The 20,121-nt window shown below is 42.2% G+C and overlaps 1 protein-coding gene across 2 annotated transcripts in view; it reads left to right on the top strand.

Annotated features, from left to right (window-relative positions):
• The window catches only part of SAMD12 (sterile alpha motif domain containing 12), a 414,016-nt gene that overhangs the window by 26,573 nt on the left and 367,322 nt on the right, over positions 1 to 20,121 (top strand). For both annotated transcript variants that reach the window (XM_024741284.1, XM_024741283.1), the window contains exon 2: positions 11,496 to 11,674. In XM_024741284.1, coding sequence (XP_024597052.1) covers positions 11,496 to 11,674 — 179 coding nt within the window. The remainder of the gene's footprint in view (positions 1 to 11,495; positions 11,675 to 20,121) is intronic.

Below are 20,121 nucleotides of genomic sequence, written 5' to 3'. Positions count from 1 at the left end.
GGTTTGACAGAGAATACCATCAGCTCACCCATAGAGAGTATGTTACAAGGTGCAGCTATTTGCTTTTATCTTTATTTCTAACCTCATTTCTCAACTCTCACCAAGGTTATTTATATATTTGAAAAACTGTCCTTTTTACCTTCTGGCTTTTCTTCACTTTTTTTTTTTTTTTAATTTCACTTTAGCTTTCCCTTTTCACTTAGGACTCCTACCTTCCAAGTCTGTATTATGTTCTTTTAAAGTTACATGACTACCATTTTGCCTGTTTAACAATTGTTGAAATTGTTAGTGCCAAATATTCCCCCACTGTGATGGAGGAGGGCAGAAGGATGTACATGGAGAATGGATGCTCATTGAGCATGTGATAGGTGTCAGGTGTCCCGTATGTGTTATCTCACTTTAATTTTGTATTGTCAATACAATAACAATGTGTGGTGAGTAATAAGGTAATATTATTATTTCCATTTTATGGAAAAGAGGTAATATAACTTGTCCTACTTATATATATATAGCAAGTAAGTGTAGAGCTTGGGCTTGAATCAATGTGTTTCTGTGTGTTGGGTAGGGCAGAGGGATAGGACTAAAAGCACAGGGTTCAAAAACATTTGTAAATTCTTAACGTATATCTAGTGTTTGTATTTTGTTACATTTTAAAGATTATTTTATATCCAATAGAAAGCAGATATCTTAAGTGTTCTGGTTAGAGTTTTGATACTTGTATAGTGTTGTGTAACCAAAGCAAGACGTAGAACACTTGCGTTGCCAAGGAAGCTCCCTCTTCCCTTTCCAATGAACTCTTCCTTCGTCTTCTCCATTCGGCTCTTGAACCAGTCCGCTGAGCTTTTTATTTTGGGTATTTTTTAGTTTTAACATTTCCATTTCTCTTTGTCTTTTATTTCTTTGAGACTTTCTTGGCGGAAGCTTTCTGGTGTGTGTGTGTGTGTGTGTGTGTGTATTAATTGCTCATTGAAGCATTTTTTATGTGGCCTGCTTTAAAATCTTTGTCAGATAATTCTGAGATCTGTCATCTTGGTGTTGGCATCTATTGATTTGTCTTTTCTCATTCAGTGTGTGAACCTCCTGGTTCTTGGTTATGAGTGATTTTTTTGTTTGTTTAATCAAAACTTGGACATTTTCATTTTATGTTATGGAATGCTGAATCTTAATTAAACCTTCTGTTTTAGCCGGCTTTCTTTTTTTTAAATACATTTATTTATTATTTATTTTTGGCTGCGTTGTGTCTTTCTTGCTGCGCGCAGGCTTTCTCTAGTTGCGGCGAGCGGGGGCTGCTCTTCATTGCGGTGCATGGGCTTCTTGCAGTGGCTTCTCTTGTTGCAGAGCACGGGCTCTAGGCTCGCGGGCTCAGTAGTTGTAGCTCGCAGGCTCTAGAGTGCAGGCTCAGTAGTTGTGGCGCACGGGCTTAGTTGCTCCACGGCATGTGGGATCTTCCCGGACCAGGGCTCGAACCCATGTCCCCTGCATTGGCAGGTGGATTCTTAACCACTGCACCACCAGGAAAGCGCTAGCCGGCTTTCTTTAACGCCACTCTGGCCAAGTGGAATTTGAAATCCACATTCCCCACTCTGAAGTTGATACCTGGGAGGTGGGGCCTGTTATTTATCACTGGGAGGTGGTGAAAGTCCTGACTCCCACCAGGCTTCCTCAACATCAGCCCAGGAAGGAGGGGCTGCCTGCTGTGATGAGGCTGCAAGTCTAGCCTCCCCGTATCTCAAATGACATCGCAGGGGTGGGGAGGTGGCCTCCTTACCTGCTGATAGAGGTGAAAGTCTGGGCTCTCTACCTGGCCTTCTATGATGCCACCCTGTTGTGGGTTTTGGAGTACCTTATTATAGCCTGGGGAGGGTGAGAGTCTGCGCTACTCACTCAGCCTTTCATGAGGAAAAATATCAGAGTAGATCATGTGTTTTATGAAAACTTGGTTCAGTTCATATATATAGATAGAGACGTGTTTGGGCACTGGTTCATAATATGAAATCTGTTTCTTATAGTATCATGGATACAAATGTTTTAGTCACCATTGTAGACCACCTGTTTCTTTATCAGTCTGATACCTGAATCCTCTAAAGCTTCATAGAACTTCTGAGTACATCTACCTTTGTATTCTCTTCACGAAAGAGAAGAGTTAATGTCTGTGTGCCTTAGAGGTTGTCCAGAGCCTTCCCCTACTCTACTGCTGGTGAAGTGTGTAAGTTAAGCATTATCTAAACATCTTCTGTGTTTAGATTGTCTAGTCCAGGTATCATGGGTAGAAAGGGTGAATATCTGCTGTGGTTGTTACCCTTAAGTAGTCTCTGGGAATACTTGAAGGTTCCCTTAAAGTATTTTACAAAAAGGACATCGTCTCTGTAGACACATGAGCTGCAGTGAGTGTGCTTCAGGTGGCTCGGAGCAGGCAGTGTCCCGACACAGCCACACATTGTCTGAACACCTGGCTGAGATGGAGTCATCCAGGCCCAGCTCTGGCGACCACACGGTAGCTGTCAAGGCTGCCATCGGGCCGAATCATGAGGACAGTAGAGTGTGTGTTGGGGGTCCAAATGTTCACGTTCCGTATTTTTTCCCTCCCTCTCTCATCAGCAGAGTGTCTTCCTCCTCTTGTTACAATAAGGGATGCGTCTGTTACTGGTCCCTTCCAGACTGGCTGGGAATGGGCATGTCCTCTTTTAATGCCTCCGCATTGCCCATTTGGAAGTTTGTGTTTTAGCATGTTCTTTTTTTTTTTTAATAAGTAAATAAATAAATTTGTTTAAAAAAAGATGACATTGGGATAAATAATAGCTGTCTTTTTTTTTTTTGGTCTGCTGTATGCCAAATACTTTTTTTTGAATTTTATTTTGTTATTTTTTTATACAGGTTCTTATTAGTTATCCATTTTATACATATTAGTGTGTATATGTCAGTCCCAATCTCCCAGTTCATCCCACCACCACCACCCCTGCTACCATGTTCTTTTTGATGGTGACAAAAAGACGTCAACCTGTATTTACAAATGTTAAGCTTCGACATATATTTGCAGAACCACATTTAGCTGACCAAGGAGAGGTTTGGAAGTCATATTCTGTCTCCTCGTAGCCTGACCCAAATGATAAGATCAAAGGTAATTTAGCTTATTTAAATTGCCTGGGAGTGGGGGAGTGCAGGATAAGTCAGAGGCAAGTTCCTTAAAGATCCATGAGTTCTTCTTTGATGATAAACTGAAGGAGGCTGGGGTTCTTAGACCGTAGGGTCCTCCAGAACGTGGTTCCACTCTACCCTAGGACAGGGCTCACTCAGCAGACTTATTTCTGTAAAGGGCCAGCTAGCAAATATTTTAGTCTCTGCAGCCCACGTCGTCTCTGTCACCACTACTCACCTCCACCATTGTAGCAAAAGAGTGGTTGGTCAGAGACAATATATAAATAACATGGCTGTGTTCCAATAAAACTTTATTTATGGACACTGACATTTGAATTTCATATATTTTTAGGTCACAAAATATTCCTTTAGGTTTTTTCCCAACCATTTAAAAATGTAAAAATTATTCTTGGCTCACAAGGCATATGTAAACAGGTGGTAGACTGGATTTGGCCCATGGGCTGCCATAGAAGATGTCCACTGGACAGGTTCCTTTACCCAAGTAGACATTGTGCTTCCTGTCCACTAGCTTAATCCAAGCTTATGTTCCTGAGACATTTCTGGTACATTGCTTTATTTTCATGTTAAAACATTAGTGACCTGACACTCATGAACACGTCCTTAGTCGTTCACGCAGAAGTTTTTGTGAGTATTCTGGGCACCAAAGGTCCCCAGATGAATTAAGACTTTTGCCCTCAGGTCTTCACAGTGGAAGACCTGGATGGAGTCTACCTCTGATGATAATTTTTGTGATAACAACATGTATTCTTAATGTACATCTTCCTTGCTAAGGTATTATTATACTTAGGTAAGCTTTCTAAGTCATAATGGGAGTTACGAAACCCAGACTGTAATATTTTGCTAGGATTTCAGTTTTCTTATTTTTCTCCATGAGGAAGAGCTAAGCAATCTTATGTAACTGGTTAAAATGGAATCATATGTTAGTTTGGAACGGTTCATCTGAATGGTAGAGAACACCTGACTCAAAGTGGCTTAACAACTAGGATTATTTCTCTCCCAGAGCCCCAAGTCCAGAGGGAGGCAATTACGAACATAGAGTAGCCCAGTGATGGCAGAGCCAGTGTGGCTGTTAGCCTCTTGGCTTTCACTCATGTTTGGAGCCCTATTGTCACAGAAGGTCTATAGCAGCTCTAGATAACACATCAGCATTCAAGGCAGAGAGAGGGAAGGAAGGGCGGTATCAACATCTGTTCTCTTTTGTCAGTTCCAGGACTGTCTTTTTATCCATCTGTTTAGGTCCCATTGGCAGGAATCTGTCAGCAGCCACTTGTAGCTGCAAGGGAGGCTGGAGAATTGAGTTTTGACTTTGTAGACCTGCTGTGGGAGGTGGCAAGGAGGAGAGATTGGGAATGTTTAGCCACCAGAAGTGTCTCCTGCAAATGCCCGGATTACTCCTAGAGAGTAGAGTTCTGCCAGATTTGAATGCAGAATATTAACGAATAAGACACTTCCCTTACTTAAACAGATATTTGGAGAGTGTCTGCTATGTGAATATTACATATGAGAGATGTACAAAACAAGGGCCATGTCCTCCAGGAACTTTTTCTCTAGCTAGAAGCAAGAAATATACATGAAATGATAAACAGTCTATCTCAATTCTAATAGCTAATGATGGGGATTGGAGTATATTTGTGTCATAAGGTCATGTATTCATTTAGCAACATATATGAGGTGCCAAATATGTGCAACTTAGTCTTTGCAGGTACACAGATGAATAACACTGTGTCTGTTCTGCAGAAGGCAGTCAAGTGAAGCAGCAGTTCCGGGACAGCTCTGTGGTTCCGTGATTTACCATATCTTTGAATTATCCAATTAGGTTGGAAGCAACTCTTATTTGCTCTTTTGAAAAATAAAGATCTAAGCTACTCATGAGAAGGGAATGGCAGTCAGTAGGATTGAATCAGTATCTTTCCATGATACCTCTGCTCATTCTGTGAGCAATGATTCAGCGTAACTGTACGTTAGTCATTTGGCTAGGCACTGGACTTGTAAAGCTTAATAAGAAGTCACTTGTTTCATGGGGCTCCTAGTTGTAGGGTAGGCAGATGTGTTAATAAATACTTGGAACGCATAGTGTATACACACACACATACACACACCAGATTTAATAAGAAAAAGAGACGTGGTCCACATTGCTTAGGAGGCTATAATGCATACAGAATCGGTTAAAGCTTCACAGGGGAAAGAAGAAAGAGCATTTCTTATCTCCTGAAGGGTTATCCATGCAAATAAGGGAAGGGAAGAGTATATTACGGAAAAAGATCAATTCTGGCAAAGCAGAGAGGCACAAGACATCTCAGCAGCTACAAGCAGCGTCTGTGTGTTGGTAGAAACATAGGGGCAGGAGCCAGAGAGGCACCACTGGGGGTGTTTGCACAGCATCTCTGTTCACAGTGAGGCGGGGAATAAAGGGCCATTCAACTTGAATGAGGCTCTGTCCCTTGTCTCACTACAGGGAGAGTGTGGCGTGGGTGGGGACTGAAAGGACTGGCAAGCTGCATGACTTCTTGGCAAGTACAATCCACTTGTTCTTACAAATGAATGTTGTGGCCAGCACATCCCTCAGCTCTTCTTGAATCATCTGGAGATGAAATGAAGCCTGGCACTTAGGCACAGTCTGTTACTGTGACCTAAGTCCCATCGGAATGGGACCCCTCAGAGGTCAGGGCCAGGAAGGACCAGGCTCGCTTCCAGCAAGTGAAGCATGTCTTCTGCCAGTCAGGCTGGGGCCCATTTTGGAGAACATGCCCTTTCCAAGAACATTTTAATGTAATCTGATACCATGGAGCTATTATTATCTATTATACTTGTTTAAAAAGAAAGCAAAAAATGTGTTATACCTGAAAATCACAATAAGATGATGGAAAGAAGAATAAAAATACTTTTGGAACTTTCCACTTAACAGGCAATAGAGAGGTGAAATGAGAGGGAGTCCAATTTTGGTTTTTTGTTTTAAAATTTTATTGTAGAATATAACAAAATTGATCACTGTAACCATTTTTTTTTTTTTTTTTTGTGGTACGCGGGCCCCTCACCATTGTGGCCTCTCCCGTTGCGGAGCACAGGCTCCGGACGCGCAGGCTCAGCGGCCATGGCTCACGGGCCCAGCCGCTCCGCGGCATGTGGGATCTTCCCGGACCAGGGCACGAACCCGTGTCCCCTGCATGGGCAGGCGGACTCTCAACCACTGCGCCACCAGGGAAGCCCCACTGCAGCCATTCCTGAGTGTGTGATTCAGTGGCATTAAATATATTTATATTGTTGTGCAACCATCACCACTATCCATCTCCAGAACTTTTTCTTCAGCCCAAACTGAAACTCCATACTAAGCAATAAGTCCCCATTCTCCTCTCCTCCAGCCCCTGGTAACCACTGTTCCACTTTGTCTCTATGAATTTGACTGTTCTAAGTACCTCTCATAAGTAGAATCATACAATACTTGTCCTTTTGTAACTGGCTTATTTCACTTCGCGTAATGTCTTCAAGGTTCATCCCTATTGTAGCGTGTATCAGAATTTCATTCCTTTTTAATACTGAATAATGTTCCGTAGTACATACATACAGCATTTTGTTCATCCATTGATGGGCATCTGGGTTCTTTCCACCTTTTGGCTCTTGTGAATAATGTTGCTATAAACATGGATATACAAATATCTGTTCGAGTCCCTACTTCAATTCTTTGGCTGAATTGCTGTATCAAATGGTAATTCTATTTTAATTCTTTTTGAGGAATTCGCCATGCAGTTTTCCACAGAAGCTGTCCCATTTTACATTCCCACCAGCAATGTGCAAGCGTTTTCAATTTCTGAGGGAGTGGGTTTTCGCACATGAAAAAAAGATGCTGCCTTCGAATTGGCATCTCAAAACAATGCTAAAACATGTGTATTTGCATGAGGAATTTTCTCTAGGTTTTTAAAAGAGCAACATTTGTAAAACCTGGTCTTTAACTCCTCACTTTAAGAGTTCACCATTAGCAACTTTAACATTAAAGCGACAGTGGCAGCCCTTCAGGTAAAGACCACAAGCAGCTTGCGGTGTCAGTTCAATAACTAGAAATCCATAGGGCACAAGACTGGTTGGGAAGGTCAGGGAAACAAGAAGATCTCAAAGCTGACCTGTGAGCTGCTGAGCCCATTAAATTGAATAAATAACTTCAGTGAAAGCAAGAAAGGGTAGTGATGAGGATAGAAAAGAGAAAGCAAATGGGGGCACCTTTTACATGATGAACAGAGAGATGGAGGTCACAGCGTGTAAGAGGCCATTTAAAAGTCGCTTGATTTGTAAACATCAGGGACATGAAATTTCAGGGAAAACAAAACAAAGCCTGTCAGAAATGGTTTTAAACAAATAAACCCAAACACAAAAACCTACATCAACTGCAGGATTTGCAGGCGAGGAGGGAACAGCTGTGGAGGATTAAAATCTATGTGTGAAGAACGCGACATGCATAGAAAGTCAAAATGCCATAACCCATCTCATGTCTATAGAGATCTTACATTTTGTACACTTAGTATTTACTAGCAGAGAAAAGATACCTTTTGATATAAGGCACAGTTGTGTAAAGACAGAAGATGGGTGGTTCGTTCAGCAGCTGAACAGATGTTTCTACAGTGCCTATTATGTGACCGTTTCTGGACTGGGCAGTGGAGGTGGAGCTGGCAGCTGTGGTCGGTGAAGCAGACAGGTCAATTAGACACATCCTCAGAGAGTGAGGGGATGAAGCACCAGGATGCCAGAAGCTCCTAGAAGGCTTGCTGAAGAAGTCTGAAAAGACACGTGGGCTGAGTAGGAGTTCACTTCCCAAAGAAGGAAGTAAGGTTGAGGTGGAGTAGAACTTTCTAGGAGGGGGGACCAACGTGAGCAAAAGCGAGGGAAGTACGAGAGTCTGATGGGTGGGCAGGTAATGGCAGAGGAGAACAGGAGGTGCTGGAAGCTATCAGCAGCTCAGTGATATTCCTAGGCCATGAATTTCAAGGCAGGAAGCAGCTGGTAATCATGCTGGAGTAAGATCAAAGATGCACACTTTTTTCTTTTCCTCACTAATCTCTAAATCTGTCCCATGCCCATCTGCCACCTCCTGACACAGGCTCACCTCTTTTTAATAATCACAATTTTAATATGTTTAATTGAAGATTCGTTGTAAGTAGGCTGATCTTTGGAGATGGGGAAGCTGATTGATATTAACAGTAGTTAACCTCATGCTCTCATAGGTTTTGTTCTTTTTCTACCACTGCCTGAATTGGGCATTGAGGTTGGTTCTCCAGCATCTATTCCACCTCTGCCTTGTTGAGTAGCAGCGATGTGGTTTGGGGACTTGACCTTAGGTGAAGGTCAGCTGGTTTAACGGTAATCCTATCTCTACTGCCAGGGTTTTAGTTCACTAACGGATGTGTGTGATTTACTTTGGGCCACTGAGAAAAGATCCAAGTTTGGAGGAGGATTTGGGGAAGAAAACGATGATCAATCAAGCTGTCTCTATTGCTAGATGAGAACCAGAAGCTTGTAACTCTAGTGCCATGTGGGGACCCAGGCTTAGAATAAAGGTGATGTTATGGATAGCAAAATAGAAAGATGAAAAAGAGTCCTTGATGGCACCGTTGAACTTGGAAATCAGCTAACTCAGAACTTTTCCCATTACTGGGCTTCCTCTCCTGAAAGATAATGATTTTCCTTACTGCTTAATCTATTTTGGGTTTGTTCACCTGAAACTTGAAATCATCTGCGACCTAAATGATACATAAGCTTTGTGACCTTCAGTAGACACCTGTATGACTTTTTATGACTATAACCCTTTGAGCCTCATTTCCCTTGTCTGTGAAATGAATATAATTATGTCTCAGAGTTTTTCATGAAGATTATTTGAGACGCACCACAAATCTGAGGGAAGAGCCATGAACTAATACATGCTGAGTGCCTACGAGGCACCATGAAATAGACTGGCCCTTGTTTTAGGAAGCTTAAAGGCTAGAAGAGAAATTCAGATAATTTTGATATAAAATAGTTGAAATAGGGTCACATGCATATGGATCTTTGTACAATAAGTTTTCTAAGATCATTCGTACAATGTTGAATACTTGCCATTCCAGGCACATGATCAAATCTGAAGAGTTGGTATTTAAACCAAAACCTGAAGGATAAGTAGGGGTTAGGTGAAGAATGGGGAAGAGCAGTTCAGGCAAAGAAACATTATATACAAAGTCCAGAGGGGACAGATTATGAACAGCCTTGTTGGCCATGTTAAAGATTTTTGAATGATCTGGGTGTAAAATGAAGACATTAGAAAGTTTTTTTTTTTTTTTACTTTATTATTAAGGAAAATTTCAACATAGACAAAAGTGGAAAGAGTAGTATAATAAATCCCTATGAATCCACCAATTAGCTTCAAGAATTATCAACACATGGCCAATCTCATCTCATCTGTATCATTCTCTTGTCCCCCATCCATTTTTTGTACAGTAGGTCCTTGTTGGCTCTTTATTTTAAATAAAGCAGTGTATATATTTCAATCCCAAACTCCCTAACTATGCCTCCCCTCCAGGTAACCATAAGTTCGTTCTAAGTCTGTGAGTCTGTTTCTGTTTTGTAGCAGAAGTCTCTTGAACTAACCTATACATTTTTAAATGGGATTGGGGGGGTCCAGCGAGGAAGAGCAGTTGGGCTGGTCACATGCTGGGGGACAGAGATGAGTAGCTTGGACCAGGGTGCTGGCAGTGGAGGTGTGAAGTAGGTGGATGGGAGAAGCATTTTGAGTGCAGTGCTTGCTGGCTCTGGTGATAGATACGAGGGATGTGGTGACTTATGGAGAGAGTGTGTCGAGGAGGACACTTCAGTTTCTGTGTGAGTAACTGAAGACAGGAGAAAGTGAATATTTTTTGGTAGAAAAACCAAGGTTCAGTGTGAACATGTTAAGTGTGAGTCTGTGATACACTGACATTGGGATGTTGAGTCACAGTCTTACATCTGAGGCTCGTGAGAGAGGGCTCTCTGGGCTGGATTTAAAATTTGAGAGTCATGGTCAGGTGGATTGCATCAGAAGTGCTGGGAATGGATGGGACCTGTTAAGGGAGAAGTCGAGAGATGGGAAAAGAACACCTGACTGACTACTTCTGGGAAGGCTTCCCTCATCTCTCAGGTGTAAAATATTCTTTCACAAGCCTCATCAAGAGAAAAGGAAACCCTGGGGTGCTAAGGGAAGAATTTTAGAATCGCAGATGTCCTCTAAAGGGGAAGAATGCTGAGAAAGGGGGAGACTGAAGATCCTGGGTAAAAGGAGATTATTGATGGAGTCTCGAGGGAGATGGGAGGGGATTGGAGGTTCTGGCCTTAAATCCTGAGACCAAGGGGAAGGGGATAAGGATAGAAGTTTAGCTACATTTGAAGGCTTGAAGGTCACAAGGAGATGAGAGAGTTCTCCACCAGAGACCTCAAAACACACATACCAGCTATATGTACATAAGTGTATGCACATTCACTCACACACACCCGTTGGTTCATGGATGTCATCCAGGGGGAATGTATGTTTCCTATAACATTCCCCGCTATTTCTCTGATAGTCATGGGTGCACGGGAGGAACTCCTATGTGGAATGAATAAATATACTCAGTATGAGCTTTAGATTTTATTTGTGAGGGTATCTGCATTAAAGGATGTGGAGAGAGAAAGTGAAAATAGGAAGCTACTAGGCTGAGCTCCCTTAAACCCTCCACTCTGACCTTTCCTTCTTTCATGGAGGAGTAATAACTGTTTTAAAACCACTAGTTCTTTTGTTTCTTGTCTGCCTCTTCTATCGGATTGTGAGTTCTTTGAAGCTAACATCTGTCAGATATAAATCCATGCTTGCAGGACCTGGTCCAGGAACGGCACACAGTAAGTGCTCAGTAAATATTTGCTGAATGCAAGAGGGTGGACTTGAGTGGATGCTTGAAGAATAGAGAAGATTCAGAAATGGGAGGGAATGAGCAGTTTTCCAGGTGGAAGCAGAGATACACACTGAACTGCAGGGGTTGAAATGATTGCATGTGTGGAAGGCAGTACCCAAGTTGCCTGATTTGGTGTTGTCGTCTGTAATGTGAGGATTAGCTGCTTGCTCAAGGTCAAACAACTTGGAACTGATGGTTCCTGGATTTGTACTCTAGTCTTCCTGACTTCAAAGCTCAGGATTTCCCACCATACCGTGCTCCCTCTTAACCAAATCATTTCCCATAATTCTGACCCTCACCTCTCAACTTGGAGATTCCTTGTATCTTCCCATATAGGCCAGATGAAATATTGTCTTTCATGGACACCTCCTTTATTTATAGGATCTGTTTTCTGAGTTTAGATTTTTTCCTCTTTCCTAGCTCTGCACTGCGGTTTGAATCCACGGGGTATTGATCACCCTGCCCGTGCTGAAGGTATTAAACTGCAAATTGAAGGTGAAGGTGTTGATTCTCACTCTATTAAAAACAAAAATTTCCAGAAGGTGCTTGACCAAAAAGGAACCCCCAAGCGACTGCAGGCAGAAGCCGAGACGGCTAAGGTAGGTAATAATCCAGTAAGTTAAGGAGATTCTGAAGCTGCAGCTTTGCTATTTCGTGGTCCAGCCCCAGATAAGAACTGATGGTGCTTTCGTTAATTAGCGTTGTATCTTCAGTTAAAGAAACACTGCTCCTTGATTGCAGGTAATGAGAAATGAAAATATTGACCGCATACCCTTTAGAGTGAAACTGAAACGCGTTTGTGGTCAGTTTCATCGCATGAGGCTCTGAGGATGGTATAGAATGAGCTACAGGGAAGAGTGCCTTGGAATTAAAGCTGAAAGATTTGTTTGCCAGGCTCAGATTTATCATTTCATGATATTGGACAAGTCCTGTGACTTTTTAAGCCTCAGATTTTTTACCTATAGAATGGGTTATCAGAAAAACTCCATCCTCCATTAGGTTGAACAGATGAAATAATATTATGTATGTGGAAGTGTCTTGTAAAAGGCCCAGTTGGCTGCATGAGTATGAGGGGGCTTTTTGCTGACAATCACAATAACAAGTAATATTTTATTAAATATATACATACACGCCAGGTACTGTTTGAAGGACTCTTGATATACTGGCTTATTGTCTCCCTGTAACAATTCTATGAGGTAGACAATAGTAAACAAGACCCTAATTAATGAAAGGTGTAATTGTTTTATTTTGTTGCAGGATACTTCGTTCTTTTAGTCTTTTAGCCTAGATGTTGGTATAAAACACACCTTGGTAAACTGGGAGGATGGATGATTCTTTAGTGAGAGCAGCGTCTTTCAAAGGTTTTCTGCAATGCAACTGGCATTATATGGGTTTTTGTCTGCAGTCAGTGAAGATGCTCTTGTTGGAGATGTATCTTAGTTTGCCCCTTGGAAATTGAGAGGACTAATCTTCGTGTGGTTATTTGATTTCTCCCTCGTGCATTTCCTTCAAAGGAATTTCCTTTCAAATGTTTGTTGAGTGGATGAATATGTGCATGCCTTGGAAAGCAAATGTTGCAATCATCCAAGAAAAACCTTAAGTAGAAAGGTCACTTGGCTGTCATACAATAACCACCACTTTCCCCCAAAAAATGCCTTCCAAAATCAGATGTGAATTTTTCTTCTTTATCTATAGTTTTGAATAATTACCATGGCTCCTTCCCTTCTTTAGTGTGGATAATTAAAAACTGATGACATAATGAGTGTCTGTGTGTCTGTGTTGTAGGGAGTGGAAAATGATTAGCAAGGAAGATATTGCAGATATTTTGCACTAGATATTGTAGCTGAGAGAAATTGCACCTTATAGGAAACTGGTTGATTATTGAGGTTTGATCTTTAAGAGGAGTTGGGAATAAGTGAGCCCTATTATGACATCTAAATCCGATCAGCCAGTGGTGCCATCTTGAAAGAGTGAGAAAAAAATGTCTTAAGGGTCTTCTTTAACTAGGAAGATAAATGGTTTGTCTGAGTAGGATCTTTTCAAAGAGATGCTTAAAATATTAAAAATTAGAGTGGAGAAAAAGAAAACAAGTTATTGACATTTGCCTGATTTAATTCACCTTTCAACATGTCCAGATTCTCTTTTATTTGCACAACAGATTGGTGATTTAAGAAGTTTGATTCAAACCTGACAGGATTTGATAACTTCTGAATTATTTGGAATGTGTGCAATTGTAGTAAACCCTGAATTTTCATGTCAGTAGCACCTGCCTTTGCCTCTAGATCATTTTACGTTTGCTTTGCTAAAAACCTACTTCACTGAGAATGTAGTTGTCCATGATGAGTCTTTCCTCAGGAATAGCCTACAGCTGGAAAACCACAGTCATCTGAGTTTGTCCAGATCACCTACAATGAAACCCCCAAAGCGGGTTGAGAGGGGGTTCTGAATGTCTTCACATTGACATGTTTAGGAGGGAACAGACGAGGAGCTCTTGTTACAAAGTATTTATTTTTTCATGCAGGACTTGATGACAATGGTGGTTGCTGGGGGGACAAAATAAAAAGAGCTTGATTACTGCAGACCTGCAGTGTCACATACCCTGGAGATTCTGAGCCACAGACAATGTGAACATGTTCTGTGCATGTACAGACACATTGAAATGTGCCCTCCTGGTGCACTTAGAGGGTTATTGGAGTTGTGAGTCATCCTTTTTCCTTGCGTAAATAATTGAACCTCTGGTAACTTGATCTACTCTAAACTTACCCTAAAAAACCTCTGGCTAGAAATGCATGCACTTAAAGCCACTCAGTAGTGTAAGTTGGTACAGATTTTCTGGAGGACAGTCTGATAGAGTTATCAACATTTTAAATGTGTATAAGTTTTGAGCCAGTAATTCCCTCTCTAGGAACTTGTCCCAAGGAAATAATCATCCAGATGTGCAAAGATGGCTGCAGGAGAATGGTCACTCTAGCAATGTTTATAATATGAAAACAATGTCCTTTCATAGGACATTGGCTCAAGAAACTGTGTGTTCGTGGAATGGAATAGAGTTCTCCCTTTATAAGGGTGAGGGAGACCTACGTGTATTTATCTTAGTCTATTCAGGCTGCTATAAAAATAGCTGAAACTAGGTGACTTATAAACAATAGAAATTTATTTCTCACAGTTATGAAGGCTGGGAAGCTCAGGATCAAGGTGCCACCAGATTGAGTATCTGATGAGAGCCTGCTTCCTGGTTCATAGACAGTCGTCATCACACTGTCCTCACATGGTGGAAAGGGACCAGGAATCTCTCTGGAGTCTCTTTTACAAGGGCACTAATCCCATTCATGAGGGCTCCACCCTCATCACCTAAGCACCTCCCAAAGGCCCCTCCTTCTAATACTATCATATTGGGGGTTAGGTTTCAGCATGTGAATTTTAGGGAGACACAGACATTCGTCTGTAGCAGTGTTTATGTGGGAAAATGAGTACGCTGCTATTTTAGAGTGGGGAGAGGAGGGAGAAGGGCAAGTTACTGCACACTGTAGAACATTCCCATTTTCGTAAAAATATCTTTTCTCTGTAAAAAGGCATCACCGAGTCTGAAAGAGTTCATTCCATAGTTTGAGCAGCAGTTTACATCTGGAGCTGAGATTATGGGGAGAACTTTCTTTTTCTGCACTTGAGTATTTTTGTTTTTTTTTTAAAGATATGTACCCTTTCAAGTATATTTATTTTAAAGCCCTTTTCAGATTGCCCCATTAACTTAAGCAGCTCATCCGTGACTTTTCCTGTTTGTTGAGTCTGTATTCTGCCTTTGAGGGTGCTGTCTTTCCTCCCGTGGCTCCTAATTCTTGCTGGTTATTTGCCAAGGGGAGTTATCTTGGGGACTAAGCATGCCTTGGGTTGTGGAGGCCATTTGATGAGGTGCTTTTGTAGTCTTTGTGCTGCTGAAGCAAGCACTGATGAGGTGCTTTTGTGTTTGTCTCTTCCTGAACGTTTTGGGATGTAACAGCTTTGACCAGGTGTTTAATTACGTTTCAATTTGATGTTCTCTTTGCTGACTCACTACACGAATCAAGTCCCCCAAGATGTGCCATCTGCAGGCTTCACACGGGAACCTGGTTCTAGCGTGCTATCACGCCTGTAGGTTCTGCCACTTTTGGTCTGGCCAAGTTGGACTTTGAAACCAATCCCTGTTCCAGATCTCCGGCAGGCATACTGTGCTTCAGTCCTCCTCATTGCTGTGGGCTCCTGGCACCTAGAGATGTCTCTTTGGCCTTATATAAATTTAAAAATATATTTTCTAGTATCTTTAAGTTTTTAGAGCCTGAGAGGGGATTGTATAGCACAAGTTTAATCTACCGTCTTGACCCTGAAATTTACATTGCTTTCATAATTTAAAAATATCTGTATGACTACATATCTTTGGAAGAATCATCCTTTTTGTTTCTTTATCTTAAATGTGGTTTGGCACCCTTGGCCCCAGTTACTCTAAAGACTAGGGCCCTGATTCCAGAAAGAGGTTATCGGTCCTATGAGTTGCCATCAGCTCTTATAGACAAAAGAGAAATCAATAGAGAACCAAGCTCACTTTGTTTTGTTTTTTTGTGGTGTTTTTTTTTTTTTTGGCTGCACCGCATGGCATGAGGGATTTTAGCTCCCCAACCAGAGATCAAACCCGTGCCCCGCCCCTGCAGTGGAAGCACAGAGTCTTAACCGCTGGACCGCCAGGGAGCTGGACCCCCAAGCTCACTTTTAATCCTTATTATTAGGTAGCATAGAGTCTAGTTGGAAAAAAAAAAAAAAAGAAACAGATTCAATTGAATTGTGGATTTGCAAAAGCTATTTACCATTGGGAGTGCTAAATGCCAGTGAGGACTTAGGAATTCAGAGAGTATGCATGCCATACCACAGCTGCAATTATAAGTTCAAAATGCAGAAACTATGTTGACTTAGCTTTACAGGTGGATACCAGGCAAGAGATAGTATGTACAGCATTTCATCTCATCGGGAGGGCCAGAAGGTATGAAGGTACACAGCTGCTTCTGTTCCTTCACCCACACAGGGGCACCTACCACTGCCACAGATGAGAGCCGAGGTGAGGATGAGTTTCCTTGACTCACAGAAGGCACAGCCTCTTTCCCACCATTCTTTTTACCATTCGAGTCATGTGGGCCCAAGGCCATCTCACAGGTCCTGAAGACCAGGTGTGGTCCACATAGCAGTTTTCAAGGAAGCAGCGCTGGGAGCCCCTGGGGTCCTTCCCGGACAGGCCTGAGGTTAATGAACCCTTCCTTCCAGAGCAGTAGGCATGGGGCTGCCAGAGGGTAGGTACTCCAGGAGAGGAAGAAATGCACCTATGCTGTGAAATATGGGTAACATTCAGATATGCAGTAGTAAGAATGGAAGACGTCCTTAGCAGTGGTGTGGCCACAGACATCCTCAGGTGCTCTCGGCAACAGTCTCCTTGAGTCCAGGTTTGTGTTGCGGAAGATGAGGTTGGAACAGTAGGTTGGGGCCCAGTCGTATGGGATTTGAATGTTAGGAGCGTAGATTTATTTTATATCTGCACCATCCACTATGGTAGCCACTAGCCATGTGTGGCTATTAAATCCATTAAAAATGAATAAAATGGGGCTTTCCTGGTGGTGCAGTGGTTGAGAGTCCGCCTGCCGATGCAGGGGAACACGGGTTCGTGCCCCGGTCCGGGAAGATCCCACATGCCGCAGAGCGGCTGGGCCCATGAGCCATGGCTGCTGAGCTTGTGCGTCCGGAGCCTGTGCTCCACAACGAGAGAGACCACAACAGTGAGAGGCCCGCATACAGCAAAAAAATAAAAAAAAATGAATAAAATGAAAAATTGTTTCCTTGGTCACACCAGCAAAATTTCAAGTGTTCTCCATGTGTCTAGGGATTACTGTCTTGGATAGCACAGACATAGAACATCACAGAAAGTTCTGTTGGACAGGCTGCTCTGGTTTGTGGAAGCCATTGAAGTTTTCTGGGTATAGGAGTGAGTAAGATGAAAAGATGGAATTGTGTGATCTGACCCTTGTCCTTGGGCCTGGGGGGACATGTGTTTCAATCATGAGAAAAATGTGGAAAGGGGAGTCTGTTTTGAAAGTGATATCCCTAAATGCTCTGATGGTTGGAATTTGAGTTTCCATGGCAACTCGGGCTATGGAATAAGATCAGCCCATCAGCAAACAGTATCCTGGCTGTTCACCTTGGAACTCTGGAATGTGTCCTCACAAGTGGCCTAAATACAGCATTGGGAAACTAGAAACTCTTCGCTTCTGGACTTGCTTTTCTAGGTGCTTATGAGGAAACTTACCCTGTGTTTTCATGCCTATGAAAGAAGGCTTTCATAAGGTTAATCTTTATTTTTTCTTGACAGCAATGCTAATTCACCAGAGCCTGCAAAGTGGTGAATCAGAGTAATGATCAAGAGTCTTGGTAGCTTTTTGTGTGTCGCTCTTATATGTCACTGCCCCCTTTTTATTTATAAAATCTGTTTTGCAGCTGAGAAAACAAAGAATTTGAATGGCTTGCCAAAACTTAGTTTCTGGCTAAAAATTGGAGGAAGATAAAATTCACATCTAAGTATAATGACCCTGAAACCATGATTTTTTTTCACTCCTTTTAACATTAAATGTACAAATGATTTATTTATTTGAAAAGAAAATATAACCTGATATACTGAGAATCTGGCCAACTAGGCGAAAGAAGAGGTTAAAACGCTGCCTGTATTCTTCCTTTCTTGGATAGAAACACAGCAGATCTTTATTGCTGTATTACATAAGGGAGATGCAGCGCCAGCACCCAAAACAGTGAATAATTGCGTGCATTTGGCTTTGGGACGCATTCTGTGAATCTTTGGCAGCAGATAGCCTTTTCTCATTAGGCTAATATTAGATTCAGTTTGTGTTTCTTTGGCACTGAGTTAAAGGAGCTGGCCTGGAATTTTGTGCTGGAGGCAGGAGGAGGAGAAAGCCTGGTGCTTTGGATAAGCCACAGGTGGATAAATGAGAGTTGACTGGAGAGCCGCTGGTGGACGTTTGTAAGAGTGGGCCGGAAGCAGTAATCTGGGATTGAAATGGAAAGTTCAAAGGATTTTGACTTGGGTTTAAGATGAAGGGTGGATTGTACTTAACCTTGATCAAATTACACGGCTCAGCTGCCTCTGAGAAGGTCTGTAGCAATTTGGGGATAGAATGATCTAATTCTTGGCTCTCTGTATTTCTTGGCTTGGGGATCAAGAGTGTCTCCAAAAGAAGCTGCCAACCCAATATAATGTCACCAATGATAGGAAAGGACATAATGCATGGGAAACATAATGAGCACATCCTTAGTTAAGAATTGTCAGGGGTCAGAATAAGAGAGACAAGCCAGAATGACTTCATGCTATGTGAGTTCCAGCTCCCCCCAACCCACCCCATATATGCACTGGGCACTTGGAAAGAAAGAAACTACAGTTAACCCATATTTGAAAAGGTAAGCATTTATTACCAAAGTGTTGAGCTCTGAAAAGTGTAACAATAGAGCATGTATTTGAGCCACCGTTTCATGGTACAATCAACCAAGAAGGAACCTTAGGGAACATCTGACTACCTGATTTATTTCATAGGTGAGGATGAGAATATATGGCTTCTCCAAAATCTTGAAGCTAGTAGTGGCATAGCCTAGCCTAAAACATAGTAATTCTGACCCATGGCCACTGCTTTCCACTCTGTTGTGCTGACAAATCTTATACAAAACAACAAGAGCCTGCAGCCATTTGGTTAATCTTCCTTTTCTTGTGTACCAAGACTGTAGTACATGCCGTTTGAGGATGCAAAACGGAAAGTTGCATCAGGGGAGGTGGAACCCCTATCAGTGGGTGGATCAGAGCCCAGTTACAATTCCATCGACAGTTTTGACACAGCAAAGATAGGCTTCTGGAAGAAAGGGCATTTGAGTTCTAAGGGTGGCTCGTCTGGTAGCACTCTGCCCAAATGCATTTCTTTTCCAGCCTGAAATGCTGGAGATAATATGTAAACTTTTCAACCGTGGAAGCAGTTAGAATCATAACAGTCAGAACTGATTGAGAGATTTCAGAATTGTATGTATCTATATAAAGGCAAGGGTATAATTTATACCTAAGAAAGAGACAGACATAGGTGGCACACAGGACAGCAGTGAGCTTCTTCTGTAGCTGCGTTGAAAAGACTCCCAGTCCTTGATGGGTGATGCTGGAAAAGCCATATCTAAAAGCCCTGGTCAACTCAGCTGAGTGAAGAACTCGAGAAGCAGATAAAGTAGAACTTGAGAGAGAAGCTTGAGGCCGAGTAAGGTGAACAGCTAGAAGGCTGATGCTAGCTCCTGGTGAGGGGCACTGTCGTTCAACAGACACACACCATCTCTGAGCGTATAGTGTCACCCTCTTTCTCTCTACATACACACCAGATGCTAAAACGTTTTATAAAATCCATATTATTAAGATTTTTAAGTGTATCTTTGCTTTCCCTGGTATCCTATGTCATAGTTGCTGTTGAACTGTGAATACTTGCACTCAGGTGACCATTGAGAACAGGGGTGTGCAAACTTTTGCTGTCAAGAGCCAGATAGTAAATGGCTCTGCATGGTGGATGTCGCAGTCCCCACGTGACTTTGAGGAAGTGGATGCATTTCACTGAGACGCTTACAGGGGGACCTGTGGTTTAGATGCACATCTTCACTGCTCCACATTGGCTCAGCTGTGCCTCAGCCGATGGGAGGAGCTGAGCCGCTCAGCTTCAGACGCTGCACACCCATCATTCTGGAGAAATGTTGGGGGAGGGTGAGAGGTAGACAGGGTACTTGGAATCATTTTTTTAAAACACCTTGCTTTCTCTTCTTTCTTCTCTCTAAATATACAAATGGCTACTGCTTATGTTCTGTTTGGATATAAATTGCCAAAAGTTAATAGCTGTAAAGGGAAAAAAACATGGTAATAAGTAATACAGCATTTTAAACTGTCCTGGCATCACTTGTACATTGAGAAAAATAGAGTATTCCATTATGTAAAAAAAAAATGCGAACT

This window comes from Neophocaena asiaeorientalis, unplaced genomic scaffold, assembly GCF_003031525.2.
Source record: "Neophocaena asiaeorientalis asiaeorientalis breed wild unplaced genomic scaffold, Neophocaena_asiaeorientalis_V1.1 scaffold177, whole genome shotgun sequence".
NCBI lineage: Eukaryota > Metazoa > Chordata > Mammalia > Artiodactyla > Phocoenidae > Neophocaena > Neophocaena asiaeorientalis.
The sequence above is the reverse complement of the archived record's forward strand: the minus strand, read 5'-3'. Positions and strand labels throughout refer to the sequence as shown.